The sequence below is a fragment of the Leuresthes tenuis genome, unplaced genomic scaffold, assembly GCF_036924035.1.
Source record: "Leuresthes tenuis unplaced genomic scaffold, fLeuTen1.0.hap1 SCAF_9, whole genome shotgun sequence".
Classification (NCBI taxonomy): domain Eukaryota; kingdom Metazoa; phylum Chordata; class Actinopteri; order Atheriniformes; family Atherinopsidae; genus Leuresthes; species Leuresthes tenuis.
Genome location: NW_027325363.1, coordinates 16,998,303 through 17,014,591, shown reverse-complemented (window position 1 = coordinate 17,014,591; position 16,289 = coordinate 16,998,303). Strand labels below are relative to the sequence as shown.

Sequence of the window (16,289 nt, the reverse complement as noted above, 5' to 3'; positions counted from 1 at the left end):
GGTTAGGTCTATGTACTCACACTGCTGAAGTGTAGTAAAAGTTTGGAATTTGCCTTGACATTAAACTTTTTATTGTGTTAGAGGGCAAATTCTCCCACGAGATACTGATACTGATGATAGCATTTTCTTTCCTTTTTTTTGAGGATGGGTGTTTATATCCCTTCACTCTCTGTTGGATGCCCACTCAAATCATGGAATCGCTTCATCAGGCCCCATGAAAACATAGTCACAGCTTTTCTGCTAAACTGTCAGATCGTGCAACCCTGTTGGCCTCTGCAGGAGACCCTTTAGAACTTATGAAATGAGTCTCTAATTACAGTATGTTTTTCAGAGCTGGATACCAATAGACCTGCTATCGCAGCACCAAGTAGATTCAGAGTTGGGATTTAAGCTCTATACTACAAGCGTTACCATCATTATCATGAATAGTAACAATGTTTTGTCTGCAGCAACTGAAATCTATATTTCATGGATGTGACCATTTTTGTGTTGATCTGATTGTTTTCTGTTTACAGCTGTCTCTGACAATCCATCTCAAAGTTTCATCAGCTGAAGAAATAATAGATTTCTGTTGTCTCCTAATAAGAATAAACCAAAACCTAACATCTCTTTCTCAGGAGAATCTATCACAGTATAGTACAGGCTCATTAATTCAGCCTAATAGATCAATGTCTCAAGGACAAACACTATGAATTCATATTTGTGTGTGTGTGAGTTGGTGTGTATGTGCACGTGTGCAAGTGTGAAAGGTAGAGAGATAGAGAGAGGATTAAGAGTTGTGCATAGTTTTGAACAACAGCAGAATGCAAAGTTGCTCTAAAAGGTGACTATTTATGCAGACTCAGATGTCAATGCGCCCCGCAGATCTCTTGCTCTTCTTTTGTCTCTTCAGCATACACTCCTTAAAACCAAACCTTTCCCAAAAGATAATTCACAGATCCCTGCTTTCACATCGAACGGGGTAGCTTGCCTAATGAGTATCTGGCCTCCTGATTGTCAGCCTTAATATGTGATTGCATATAAAAGGATGTACTAATCCTGATTTTGATGAAGTAGCACTTATCAATGTCTTTATAGTTGCAATGTCTCAAATAATTAGGCTTGATGTAAAAAGATCCACTTCTTAAAACCCAAGTATAGTTTTCACCCAATGAATCAGTTGGTTTAATCAGTTTACCACAGCTTGTGTGTTTGAATATCTTTCAGCTCTATGTTTTTTTGTGTTAACCATTGTTTCCGAGCAACAACATGCTCTTTTTTATTTCAGAAAATTAGCCTGGGAATATGGCAATACATTCTTTAGGTCAATAACTGGTGGATCTAGTCTGGCTCAAGTTGGGAACTGAAGTGGATCATTCAGCAGCTGAAGAGCTAATTTAAAGACATACTGTAGTTGGTAGAAAGATAGGAGAGACCAAATACTGAGATGAAAGAGAGTGAACATTGGATATCAAATTACTGCATGTATTTTTATATCCAGTGTGATGTCTATGTTTCTAAGCAACTGGAAGGTATTACGGATAGGGACTTGGAAAGTTTAGGTATACCTCAGCATCCAGCTCATTTAGCATAAAAACACCAAACTTCAAACATCAGATTTTAAGGCCTTTTCTTTTGGGTTTCTCTGATACTCAAGCAACACTGTATCTTCAGTGTAAATTTAAGACAGGAGTACTGATGAGCAATAACCAATTTATGGATCAAACATTTGATTAACGCCTACACAGTAAATACATACTTATCAAACATCATTCGTGAACTTGACATCACTGACTAGCTCTCTGGGTTTTGCAGTTTCATGAGCTACTACATAGCTTGCCTGTGTCACAGCTTCACTTCCTTTAGTCATAATAACTCAAGGTGATTTAAACTAATACAATAATGCATGCACACAGCCCACAATAAATCTATGTGGCCCATAGCTGGTGAATCCATGAAACTTTGCTCTTAAAGAGCCACGGTTTTGACTGAATGTTCAAGCCGCCTGTGTTTGATTAATTCAGCGTATGTCTTACTCAACTATTCCCTTTGAAAGTAAGGGCTTCTTTACATTCGTACTTTCAAGAAAATTGATGTACAGTAAGTGTGTCTCAACCAATACACGTTTTACTGTCTTTCACACTCACTTTCACCTAAACAGTGCACATTTGATGTTGCTGTTTGTCCATTAGATTTACAAAGTTCTTTACTGACTACAGCTTATAAAAGAAAAATATCACTTGCCACCCTACCATACTTCTCTCTCATTTTCTCTAATAGACTTATTTGCTCTTTTTTTCCTCTACTTGGTGAACCCCCACCCCTCATAGAAAAAAAAAAAAAAACCCTGGTAGAATTGTCACTTACTTTGATGCTCCTGCTTCCAATCGTAGATCGAAGATGATGACAGTAAACATGGAGAGAAGAGAAAGACGGAAAGGTGCCCGAATTGCAATCTGTCTCATGTAGCCTCAGTTATCGTTACCACTGAATTGGTTTGGAGGCTGAAAGACAATTATTTTGGCATCTCTATCAGTTCTTCAGTCATGAACACAGTGTGTTAAAAATGCTTTGTGAAACAGTGATTTGTGTTGCATATACTTGACTGTGGAACTAACATTTAATTATGTTACCTTCTCTATTTTTTCTATTCTCTCACTGTTATTTTCATCCTTTTATCTTTTAACCTCCTCTTTACCGTCCCCTCCCTATGCTAATTTCTCATCTATTCCAACTGTTCCTTTGTTTCTTCTCCCTAATCTTGCCATTCCTTGTTTTTCACTGAAATGTCTTCCGTCTTCTTCTCAACTCTCTGTAGGTCCCTGTCTGGACGTATTGTTGGAGGTGTGTGGTGGTTCTTCACTCTCATCATCATCTCCTCTTACACAGCCAACCTGGCTGCTTTCCTCACTGTGGAAAGGATGGTCTCACCTATAGAGAGTGCAGAGGACTTGGCCAAGCAGACAGAGATTGCCTATGGGACACTGGACTCAGGTTCTACAAAGGAGTTCTTCAGGGTACGGACACATTCTGCTAATTTACTTTGTTGAGAGGTTTCTGGCTTTTACTTATTTAAGACAATGTGCTACTAAATTTAGTCTGCAGAAGCTAAGAAGTCATGCCAGCGGACCATTTGAATCTTGGTTCTCTTCAGGTACTCCGGATTCCTCCCTCAGTCCAAAAACATGCATGTCAGGTTAATTGGTGACTCTAAATTGTCCCTAGGAGTGAGTGTAAACGTACATAGTTGTGCGTCTCGTTTGTCTTTATATGGCCCTGTGATAGACTGTCAACCTGTCCAGTCTATACCTGCCTCTCACCCAATGGCAGCTGGGATAGGCTCCAGCCTCCCCGTGACCCTAAATTAGATTAAGCAGGTATACGGAAGGGATTGATGTTTCATGGAGAGAGAAATTCTGACCCATAATTTAGTTTGAGTCTAACTTAGACGTATTACCAATAAGCACAACAAAGGACTCTTAAAATGATCTTTGAAACATGTTTTTAGTTCAGTAAGAGGACGCAAAAATAAGGGATGTTTTGAGCTCTCTATTGAAACGTGATAAAGGCCAAGCAGCAGAATTCTGGCCTCACTATGGGATCAGGAGGAGTGACTAAGAACAGTCTAAGTGAGTTTTAAAATAGTCCAGTCAGGACTATAGGGATGAATGACCGTCTTCCGCATTTTGAACTAAGAGTGGCTAAAGTTTTAAAAGTGCCACAAAGCTGAAAAAGCTGACTTTGACATTGTATGTTTTTAGTTTCTAAAAGTTTACATCAAAGTTGATCCTAAAGATTCCCTCAAAGACATTCAAAGTTCACTGATTTCCAATCATGACTGCAACTGTTCATGGTTTAGCATAGTCCTTTTGCATTTAATTACTTTCCTATCCTATCAAATAAAGCTATTTTATTAGTAATAATCATAATAGTAAATCATACAGACCACTAAATTAAAGTTGGATTCGAATGAAAAAAGATGGCCACTGAGGTGTTGCAAAATATTCTATAGGGAGCTGTTTGAATTCAATAGGAAGAAGGAAACTATAATAAAGTGAAGAGAAATACCCCAAAGGAGACATGCAGTGACTTTGGCGCTTGGTCTTTTCACTTGCGTATATTGCAGATACTTAAATACTCCTAATGCTAAACACACATATGCACACAATGCTGATTAAGATTGAATTTTTTGCAGCTATGAGCAAAAACCCCTTCATCATCATTCCCCACCCTGTTGTTACGCTCAACAGAAAAAAATTTTAAACTTTCTTATATGTATTTGTGTTTGGGGACTTGTGGGTCAGGGTGGGTGGATAATGGTCAGAAGAGGATGAGGGAGTCAGAGGCAGACAGTTTGTAATTCTCTGAGTGGCTCTGGCATCATCAACATAACGAGCGGGCTGAAATCTGTGGAGGGTGAAAAAGCAATTTATTCTCCCACAGCTGAGGGGGATTCGCCACCACCATTAATTATCTTTGCATATGTGTGTGTGTGTGTGTGTGTTTATGTGTGCATGTATTTGTGTACATTTTGACTATATGCAAACATGTATGTATGCAGATTTAGCATCATAGTTCGTATGTATTTGATATGTGTGTGGAAATTTGAATTTCTCCCACAGAGCATGTATGTGTGTCTCTGTAAAAGTGTGTGGATGCTTGAAGGTGACTTGTAGCATCCATTCCCTCCTTCACAGCCACACACATTGCTAAAGAATCTGGAAAGAGTCACATCTTATTGTCACCCATCCATCCCCCCAGGGCTAGACGCTGTTTGTACGTGCACAAAAACATCAACGCTACTGTCCCTCCCCGTCTCAATCTCTCTGGGGGATGGATGAATGACGGGGCTGGAAGGGATGTTTCGAATCTATGATCGACTTTGGCAGTCAGAGTAAGAAATAAAGAGGAAATAATGGAGAGTCAGAGACTGTAGAATGAGAAGAGGCGGGACAAACTGGTCCTCTTGAATTTGAACATCATTATTATGGGATAGGTGTCCGTCACGCACCATCAACACACAGACACACACACACACACGCACGCACACATGCACCATCCCCCGGGTGCCAATTTCAGTTCCTGAGGCCCTGGCTTGTCGCTTGTAGAGCGACAGAATAACACTTAAATATCAGGAGAGAAAGAGATAAAAAAAAAATCGGATGCTTGCGGTGGCAGACAGTTCCACTCCTCTGCTTGTTATTTTCACTCATGAGCACACACAATTCACATACCCGCACACACAGAGGAACAGATAAGTTCAACACATGCATGTATAAACTGGTGCACATAAAAACAAGCATACACATATGCATGGCTTACAAATAGTCTAATATAATGTGTTGTGCCATGCTGGACAGATGTCCTCTGAAAAGCTCTCCTGAATTCGTAACTGCGTGACCAATTAGCATGCAACTATTCTAGTCATAAACTCATTTGACGTAAGGCCGATGCTTGACTTGTCAAGGGAGACATAGTGTTACACTCTAAATGTGGTTGTAAATGTCAGTACATGCCAGAGGATCAAAATGGAAGATGGAAGAAGACACAGCCCTCCATCAGCAGTGTAATTATGTCCAAGGAATCTTAGAGTGAAATTCAGCCGCAGCAGTTTGCAGTTAAAGAAAAGCAGTAAAAACATATTTAACATTCACTAAAGCACTTTCTTAAACTTTTCAGTCTCAGTGGTGTGCAGTTTTTTACATATCGGTTTGTCAAAGTGATGAATAGCACACATTCTTTCATCTCCACTGCTCTGATTTTTACATTTCTGTTTTTTTGTTGTTTTTTTTTGTCTCTCAATAAACACAGCATCTTTTTATTTGAAATATTCTGAATTTGTTACAAAATGTTTTGGGTATCTGTTTTATGTCATGGGTGTGAGTTGACATCCAGAGATAGACACACTGCATGGATGTGTTTGAATTGACTTAACAATTTGTAAATTAAAGAAAGGTTGGCCTTTCTGAATAAATGTGACATAAAGGTAAAAAAAATAAAAAATGAATAAAATGACCATAGCATTTTACTAGGCAATTTGTTTATTGTGAAAATATTCCAATATTAAATGTCTCTGAGAGGCAGAAGTGCGTGAAACTGTAGCATTTGTAGTTAATCTTATTGTAGTTCATTTTAGAATAAAAACAATAGGATGAGAATCAGAAGTGAGTTAGTGCATTTTCTTATTCAAATAACAGCTATCCATCAAAAAATGATCTTTATGTTTATGGATGGCCTACTCTCATCACAGCGTAAGTACTTCACATTTCCAAAATACAGTCTATCAGAGTCCTGTTCTACAGCTTGTGCTGAATGGGTCTCAAATTCACACAGAAGTCCACAAAAGTAACGCATTCTTTCAGGAAATTCTCATTCTTGAACAACTGAAGGGCTGCAAGAAGAAAAAGCCACCCTTCATCGAACAGTATATTGCTGTCTGTTTGCAGTTTGTTAAAGATCTGAAGGCTGTTGGAAAATTTCATCTAGACTTGAGACCAAATATAATGTGGACTCATAGGAACAAAATCAAACTTCAGTTAAGTGAGAAGCATTATGTTTGGAGAAGAGAAAACAATAAGAAGCATGAGAACATTAGCTCAACTGTGAAACACGGTGGTTGTAGGAACATGGTTTGGGCATGTCTTGCTCCACATGGACCAGGAATGCTTTCCATTTTTAATGAGAAATTAATTTAACGTCACCAAGCTGAAGGCATGGGTTAAAATTCCTCCAGGCCATTGAGCTTGACTGATCAACAGTTACCAGAAATTTTTAGATGTAGTTATTTCTGCACAATGGGAACACATCACATACTGAAAAGAAAGGTTTACATACTTTTGCCATCAAAAGTTTTCCAAATCTTTTGATGTCAAAAGTATCGTCATCACAATTAGTATCCTAGTAAACCTTTGCTTTCTCCTTTTACCTCTCCTCCATCCCAGAGGTCCAAGATAGCCGTATATGAGAAGATGTGGTCTTATATGAAGTCTGCTGAGCCGACTGTCTTCACCAAAACTACGGCAGAGGGTGTGGCCAGAGTCCGCAAGTCCAAGGGGAAGTACGCCTTCCTCTTGGAGTCCACCATGAATGAATACACGGAGCAGCGCAAGCCTTGTGATACGATGAAAGTTGGAGGGAACCTGGATTCCAAAGGATATGGCATTGCTACACCGAAAGGCTCACAGTTAAGGTGGGTGGAATAGTGTAACAATAGGAGACAGTAACAATGCTGATACTGTACTATTGCTGCGATATTCCACCTACCCTGCTGTGCCTTTTATGCTACACACAGATCAACCTGTCGCTGCTGTCTCGTGACCATGTTTTAACCTCAAAAATTGAAGAATTGAGAATTTATTGATAACTTCTTGATTCACATTATACTGAAACCAAAGCAGTAGGGCTGTAAATTATTGGAACGGTTTTATGGAACGGTTTTCACCTGGCAGCAGCGACATAGATAGATGTGTTGAATTTACAAATTATGTGTCTCATCGTGCCTCATCATTTGCCTTGATTTTTGTCTCTTCCTTGCTTTCTTTTACATTTTTTTGAATGTGTGTAATTCTGTCCGTGTCTCTGCTGTACTTTTTGTCTCTTTCTCATGCAGTCTTTCTGTTCATTTTAAAGCAAGTCATTTTGAGTTCTCTCAGTCACTGTCATCCGCTTATGTCTTTGTGCTTGTATGATTCTTTTCTTCTTTGTTGCTCTGTCAATCACTCTTTCTCTCCGCAGGGCCATCTTCCAGGTAACTCTGTCCATTTGTCTGCTGTCTCATTGTGCTGGTCATTGATGATGATGATAATGATTGTAATAGAATAAACTTATTGACCGAATATTGCCATGAGGAGTGGCAGAACCTCAGGCTGCTACCTCTTCCTCCAGAGCCGCAAGGGGGGGGAATGTATAGACAATCAGGAAACAAAATGTGAAACAGGAAGTTGAGGGGCCTGTTCAATGGGGGGACAAGAAAGTAAAAGTGATATAGGATCTCACATCAAAACTGCTGAGTCATGAACAAAGTTTTGAAAGTTCTTGAATAAGTTAAATTGGTAGGTGATTGAAGAATGCCAAATAAAAAGCATAAATAACTGCAAAAATACATGACAGTGTGCTTGAATCTAAAGAGCATAAAATAGAGGAATTGAATGAGAAAGTGTCGTAAAGCCGGTCCTGTTGTTTTGTTTTTCCCTCAGCAGACACTTGTTCCTTCGACTTTTTAACCTAAGTGTCTTTTAGGTGAGTGGGACAGTAGTGCAAATACTTTGCCTGTCAATGTGACAAGTGTCCACTGAGGGAAAGTAATTGACAAAGTTCAGCAAAGTTTGACCACCTGCTCTCTCTTCTCTCCCTCCATCTATCTCTGTCAGCATTTCCAATTTGCTTTGTTCAAACACATACAGCACATGAGCATCACATCCTGTCCTATAATTCCCCCCTATGTATGGTGCAAAGATACTCAAGACCCCAGTTCCCCTGTTATTTAACTCATAGGTACAAAAGAGAATAAAAGAGGGTTTTCCGTTTTCGAGGGAAAAGTGACAGACAGCGAGTGGATAGGTTCCTTTTAAGCCCCCTCAAAATTAATTCTTTGGACTATCCACGGTTGTCTCCTGCTTCTCTCAGTTGTCGGAAACGCAGTCTTCCATTCGCAAATGTGTGTCTGCCTCTCCTCCTGGCGGAATTGTTACTGGCCCAATTTGACATGATGGTGTTGAGGAGCATGAATACTCTGGTGAATAAAATGACTTTGACAGTATGAACTGTTTTCTCAAGTATAGCTACTTTTACATGATCAATGAAAAGTGACTGTTATTAAGAATATCAGATATGTTTGAGCTGTTTTCATCCATACTTCTTATGTTCATGAGATAAGCCATGGCCTTTAGATAGCATATACCCAGAAAATGCTTTCCCTCTCTTTTGACTATCAGTACTCAGAAATGTATTACAATGATTTATTTTTTTAAAGTAATATTTATTGAGCAGGCAGAGTACTTTCTTTTTCATAGTGTTGTGCTAACAAGGTCTTAGCTCCAAGTCAGCTCCTATCTACAGTGTACCATCAGACATTGAGATAAGACTCCACATAGGGGGCATGTACAGACAAAGGGGCAGACTAACAAACATGTGGGCAGCAACTGCATTGACCTTTTTGTTGAGATTAGTCGAGATGATTGTGAAATCCCTCAAACAAAACAATGGTCCCGACAAGACAAGAGGCTAAAAAGAATTACAGGAAAGACTTTTACAGGCAGCTTGAACAGAGATGTACCAAAACAGAGAGACAGGACAAAATTAATGTTTTAGAAAAATACATAGAATTGTTTCTCCTCTAGCCATGTCCTATCGTCAATGAGAGTGAGTTTACAGGCCACATAGGTATGAAAAGTGAACCATGACTGGTATACATCATTTCAGTTATGGCAAGTTGATTTTAATAATACCAACTATCTGGTGCTTAGTTGAACCCTTGCACACAGATTGCAGGAATGACAGATATTTAGCTCTAGATATTTGTGTCCCTGGATTTTTTCTGGTAATTTTACCAGGGCTGTACAAAACTTGAGCCACGCAATCACAAACATATCAGACTGGCAGGAAAGAGGAAGACCAGGAGGGCACAAAAACACCATCAGCAGGCTGCAGGGATATGATTAACACAGTTAACAGCAGCAATCTTACTGTTTAGGATGCTCAAAACTACTGTTGAGCATCCTCTGTTTGTACAGGCTAACCCACAACAACAGGACATACAGAAAAAAGTAACAGTAAAACAAGAAAATGTCAGACTACTCTTCTAAACTACAAATTCAAAGTACTTTTTTGACAGTCAAAGAGAAACAGTGAGAGAGCATTGTCTGGGGTACATCTCTCCCTCTAAGTCACCTTTATGCCTTCAACCCCTCTTAATTTATCCATCCTCTGCCTCCTCTCCTCCTTCTTCCCTTTTCCCGTCCATCTTGTCTGTTTGTCCCTCCATCCTCTGCTCTGACCAAACTATCTTATCTGTTCCTCCTTTTTTTTACTTTAAGAAACGCGGTCAACCTGGCCGTGCTAAAACTCAACGAGCAGGGCCTGTTGGACAAATTGAAAAACAAGTGGTGGTATGACAAAGGAGAATGTGGCAGCGGGGGAGGGGATTCCAAGGTTAGCCCTCTCTGTCTGCCCCCCCACCACTAGGTGACGGTGCCGCTCACTTGCTGAGAAGCTTGTGACGGTGCCGTCCTGGGATTGTGTAACACATGCATCTGCCCCAGCAAAAAGTTAAGCACAGTATACAGCAATGGCAAATGTGTAAGACTCAAATTGGCTGTGACACCATACAGCTTTAAAGATCGGCACAATGATGCATCTGTGTCAGTGATGTGTACCTTTTATGTCAAAGGTTCACTGCAGAGACAAAACATTCTTGAGCATGTTGAGATGCATGTATAAAGTTTATGCTCTGGGAAAAAGAACCCTTAAAGATTTTTTTGACAGAATCGATTGCCTGAAATGCCTAAAAAGATCAATATATCAAACAGATTTGTGTTAAATCCTTAGACAGCAATTGTCCATAATCATTGCATTGCAGGGAAAAATACCTAATTAGAAAAACCGTTTCAGATGTGCTTGGCACTAATCCGGTTATGTCCCTTTGAGAAGGCAAGGAGTGAAAGGTAATGGGAGAAGATTTAAGAGATTAATATCAGGTGAAAGAAAGAGAGCGAATACTGTGAAGACAGGAATATTTGCCCCCTGGTGGCAGCTCTGGGAAGGAGAGAATAATTAAGGACTTTGAAAAATCTCCACAATGAACCTTTGTCTCTCCTTGAACTGAAGAGTTGTTGCACATAACAGGTTTCTAAATATCTGATGGGGAAAAAAAACACAATTTTGTGAAATTGTAGCCCTGGGATTCTTTTTAGGCTGAGGAAGACTTGAAACAGATGGAAGGATTAATAATTGATAAAGGCTCATGCTTCTCTTTTAACCAATATCATCATTTCAGAGTTGCAAATTGATACATTGGCTCTTTGAAGTTGAGACAGTTTGTAAATTGATAGGCTGTGGAACAAGTCCATTAAGCTAATGGTAAGATGAATATAAGATACAGTCCTAAAACCTTACTAAGAATTACACAAATTACACAAACATGCAAATGTTATGCTAGGTAATTATCTATTTTAGCATACAAATATTTACATTTCATCTGGAGAAAAGATTAAAAAAAGTTATCCACAGTTTGAAAAAATAAATTCCTGTCAGTCCCTCTGACTCTTCCAACGGGGTCCATGCAGATTGATATTGATGGAGACATATCATAGAACCAGCTGCACAGAGTGAACTACTATCTGCTATCAGTCTCACACGATTCTGGTAACTACATCAAATCTCCAGGTAAATAATCCTCTCTATTAAAACACAAGCGCCACACAAGGTTACGTTAGCTCGTATAGCAGCGTCAGTGAACAAACAGCATCCAGGCATGAAAGCTAGTTCCATTAGGTCCTTTAACTAAGAAAAACTGTGAAATCTCTGTCCTCAAAGGCATTTGTGCAACCTGCTCTAACACAATAATCCAACAAAAACAACAACCAAATTTATCAAAACTAGAAAACCTAACTATCACCAATACAAGTGCTGGAGCAGCGACCACTCCCCTGTGTCACATGAACTGACTCATTGGTGAACATTTTTGTAGCTATGCTCGAGCTAAGCTGTATCTACGTTTTCCATTGAGTTTTCACATCTATGTATCATGAAATAAATCAGGTTGCTTTTTTATTTTCCAATCACACATTTTCACAAAATATTGTGTTTCTACATATTTTTTTAGTAAGAAAGAATCCAATTTGCACTCGAAGAACTCACGTCTGCTCTCTTATCTGCTTCTTCTAACTTGCCGACCACAGTCACTTGTATGTAGGAAAGTAGAAAAGGCAACTTATCTCTTTGCTCCTGTACATTCTGTGGTTAAAATATGCTTCAGTGGATGGAAGGGGCTTAAAGTTGTCACATAAGTATTGGTACTGAACTTTGTGAAGATACACTTCCCAAATTAGTCATGGTTATCTAACTATAAGAGTCAACTTTGTAAATATGTAATCTCAAAACCACTAGCTTGTTTGCTTGTATTTACAACAGCTGCAGACTTCTTGCATCTCAAAAACGCCTCAAAAGTGAAAGATGTTGTTACAGGTTGCTCTCCTGTGCTGCTGACATTTACCATCATGTCCCCATATTTATTTACACTAATCCCAATTAGTACAACTGCAGAAAATAATAGTAGAGTTTTGCTTTGAATGTTGCAGCTGCAATGAATTGTAGTACATATATATCTCTTTTTCCTAAAAAAAAAAAAAAAAAAAGATGATACAGTGTTTCCTAGGCTAAATGTGATCATGAAGGATCACTTTCCTCAGCATTTTGTAAATTTTTTAGCTGCTCTTCTCATGGCTGCCACTTAGATCCTTCCAGGTTATTTTATTTTGTCAGGTATCTTCCTAAACAAGAAAGACTATTCACTGGACCCCTGATGTTAAGGTGGAACAGGAATCAAAACTCAACATAATGGACAAGGAGGAAAGAATGTCAAAATACAGCCGGAAATAAAGCAAACACTAAACACAAAACAGGAGCTTCACTAAATCAGCAGTGCAAGAAAACCAAGACTAAAATTTAACAAGAGTAAGAGGGTTTAAGAAGACAAAAAAAAACTAAGATTAAAACCCATAGATCATGACAGAAATCCCAACTACTTGGATGGTTTTTGTATTCCCGTTAGGTGGCTAAAACAAAAGGTGTTTCACCTTAATAGCTGCTGTATTGGTTATAAAACTTCATTTTACATGCCGGTGATGGAAGATACACCGATTTCTTTGCAATATGCTTTTAAATGTGTCTTGTTTGTTTTTACCATATTTGGTTATTTGATTTATTGTCAGTGTGAGGTTGTTCACATTACAAGCTGTTCTAGCAATAAACAGAAAAGTATAAATTGGCAATATAAAAGGCAGTTAGTTGGCAATGTAGCAACTGCCAGCCATTTTATACCCATTTAACAGCCATGTAGTTTTTTAGCTATAGTGTGGTTTTAGGGTGTAACTGACAGTGAATACAAAGTACAACATGAAAATAGAAGAAGGCCAAAACATCCAACTGAGGAAGCTTCCTTGACTTTGAGATGCACCCACATTCTTTCCACAATTTCACAGTTAACTCAGTGGATGTCATTTTAACACTTCACATGGCGTTAGTCTCACAAGCACTGAAGGATTCATATTTTTTAACTGTAACTATATTTAGTGATATTCTGCATGAATAATTTAGAAAATCTCTAAAATGTCATCACTATCTATCCAAAATATTGTTAAGAGACGCTTGCCTGAAAATTGCCTTGAATTTAAATATTTATTAAGGAAGTGATATGAGCGCAAAAATAAGTAATAATTATTATTATTAGGCTTTTCAGGCCTCAAAAGTCTGTAGTTTATGAGTCCTTAAGCTTCCTTTTGAAATCAGTCTTATTTCAGCTCACACTCAGAGTTGCGGCACAGAGCTTGCCTGATGCAAATAGTTCTGACTTAACAGTATTCTTCTATAGTTTGTTGTAGGATCAGCTGGGGCAGTATGGGTGTGTTATTTTAAGTGACAAAGGTGGGTCCCACTCATATGTCTGTAGCTCGCCTTAGCTCCTCGCTCCCCCCAGCCCCTCCTCAACGAGCATACACACATGTACTCAGTGGGATCCATGCTAGGTCACTTGATGTGTGCAAACGTTTCTATCTGACTGAGCTGTTCAATGCAAATGTGAAATACCGTAATAACATAAAATAACATGACCTATGATGTTATTTATGTTATTTTTACACGCGAAGAACCCCAGTAAACCTTGCAGTTTTGAAACTGAGCGAAGCAGGCGTCTTAGACAAACTGAAAAACAAATGGTGGTATGACAAGGGAGAGTGTGGACCCAAGGACTCTGGAAGTAAGGTCAGTCTCACGCTGCTGCGGCCCGCTGAACCCTAGCCTGAAACTTTCATCCTGAATACGCTCCAGATTACTGCCTTAGAAACAGTTGAACACTTTCTCAGTTAGCCTGAAACATGATTTAAACATGATCTACATTTGACTTAAGGTCCATTTAGAGATGCCCTACACCATTTTTTTTTTCATTTCTATAAAGTATATTTACACAATCTTCCAAATAGTCATACACCAGAATTAACTGAAATTCTCCTTCACTTTCTGTAGTAATCTGCGGCAATCCCATCTTCATTACAGTTACAATATCCTTAGAAATTCTCACTTTCATAATTATCTTTTAATCTCTTATGCTAGTCTAGTTCCCTGAAACACATCCAGCACATGTGAATTGTCACAGTAAAGTATTGCAATTACTGAATCGTGTTGTTATATTTGATGTTTAATCAGGCTAGCAAAAATGTGTTATTTACATGATTTTGAGTGTGTTTGGTAATGCTTTATTTTACATGTCCAACATATGCTAAATTCCTGGAAAGATCTCTGTTTGGAACCCTGTTATTTAAAAAAAAGAAAAATAGTGTGCAGTGTTCAACTGCTAGTCCCAGTTCCTGTATCATTTGAACAAGTATGATGTAATATTATCACAAATGTAGACAGTGCATAGCAGGTCAGCTGTCCGTAAAAAGACATGAAAGTTGTTAACATCTGAGCAAAATATTTAATGTATAAGAAATTAGAGTATAAGTGATAACTTGGTCATGAGTGGAACGATTCATTCGTCGTGAAATCCACAATCATATATATGTTAAGCAAAGCAAATAGCTCTGAATAAATTACCATTGATACATCTTTGTTAATAAAACAAAAACAAAAAAATTACATGGAAGTGACATTATGGATCAATGAGATGAAGCATAACTCATTTATACCCAGATTAAAAACATCAATCATAATTCTTAGTATGAATGAAGATTTAGGTAATATCGAAAACATTGTAGGTTTTCTACATTTCTAGTGTAGGAAACGGGAGCTTTTACATTTGATCAACACAATAGCCAAAGGTCATCACTGCTCAGATTAAAACCTGCTCTGCACTTTATTTACAGGTGATTTACACACAGATTTGCACTATAGAAATGTAGAAAAGCTAAGTGGCTGTACTGATTGTGACACGTGTAGTATATACTTGTTGTAGCTGTTGTGGTAGAAATAGTGATAATAGTTTGTAGATAATTTTAGTCGGTAGTCGTGCAATGTAGTAATGTGATCAATCATAATGTTACCGTAATTTCATTGAGTAGAAATAGAAAATTAAAGCTGTTACTGTATCAAACAGATTGTCTGTTGATATTTCCTCACTTTCCATTTCTCTGTATCTAACTTTCTGTACTTTATTGTCTCTGCTTCTTCCCACCCCCCCCCTCCACCTCGTCACCATTCTTCTTCTTCACATTTTCCTCGCTGCTCCAACACTTAACTTCCATCATCATCTCGCTCCACGTCTTCTCTCAACATTCCATTTACTTTTACATATACATATACTTTCTCTGCTGCTCATCGACTACTTATCCTCTCCCATCCCTTCCTTAACATCCATCCTTTCACAATGCTAACACTTGGCCTCGACTCTTCCCCCTCTCCCTCCCACCCCGGTCTTCAGGACAAGTCGTCCCAGGCTCTGAGCCTGTCCAACGTGGCTGGGGTCTTCTACATCCTTGTGGGCGGCCTGGGCCTGGCCATGCTGGTGGCCCTGGTCGAGTTCTGCTACAAGTCACGAGCTGAAGCCAAGCGCATGAAGGTGGACCTTAGTCCCCCCCACTGCCCCAGCCCCTCCCCCAGCACCCAGAATCTAGCCACTTATAGGGAGGGGTACAACGTGTACGGCTCCGAGGGGGTCAAGATATAGGGGTAGGATTTAGAGGCTGCCATGTAGATGGGCTAATGGTGGTGTTGATCATGGTGGTGGTGCTATAGAGTTTGTATTGTTGAGGCTGCAGCAGCCACTCGTTCTTTATATGGTGATGACGATGTGGTCAAGCATTGTGGAACCAATGTAGCTTTTAATGTTTTGGCCGAATATTTTCTTAGATTTTGTTTGTCTTTAAATTTGGTTTGTGGTTTATCAATTGAGGTTAGATTTGTGTGACTACAGATTTGGTTCCATCGTCTTTGGCTGCAGATCATGATGATGACGGTGATGGTGATGTTCTTGGCTAATGACTTGACTAGACACCTGCATTGTAATTTTAGACATCTGCTAAAAACATAGCGATGAAGCAGGGGTGCATGGCTCCAGTGATGTCCAAAAAAGATCATTACCAATTCATGTGACTTTTGGG

At 39.0% G+C, this 16,289-nt stretch overlaps 1 protein-coding gene across 5 annotated transcripts in view; it reads left to right on the top strand.

Moving 5' to 3' along the window:
• The window catches only part of gria4a (glutamate receptor, ionotropic, AMPA 4a), a 107,536-nt gene that overhangs the window by 83,984 nt on the left and 7,263 nt on the right, over positions 1-16,289 (top strand). Inside the window, exons 14-17 of one of the 5 annotated variants that reach the window (XM_072392590.1) lie at positions 2,798-2,996; positions 6,921-7,168; positions 13,842-13,956; positions 15,611-15,748. In XM_072392590.1, the coding sequence (XP_072248691.1) occupies positions 2,798-2,996; positions 6,921-7,168; positions 13,842-13,956; positions 15,611-15,748 (700 nt within the window). Of the gene's footprint in view, positions 1-2,797; positions 2,997-6,920; positions 7,169-10,013; positions 10,129-13,841; positions 15,859-16,289 lie in introns of those variants that run through there. The other 4 variants (XM_072392591.1, XM_072392588.1, XM_072392587.1 and 1 more) reach the window with 4 other exon arrangements.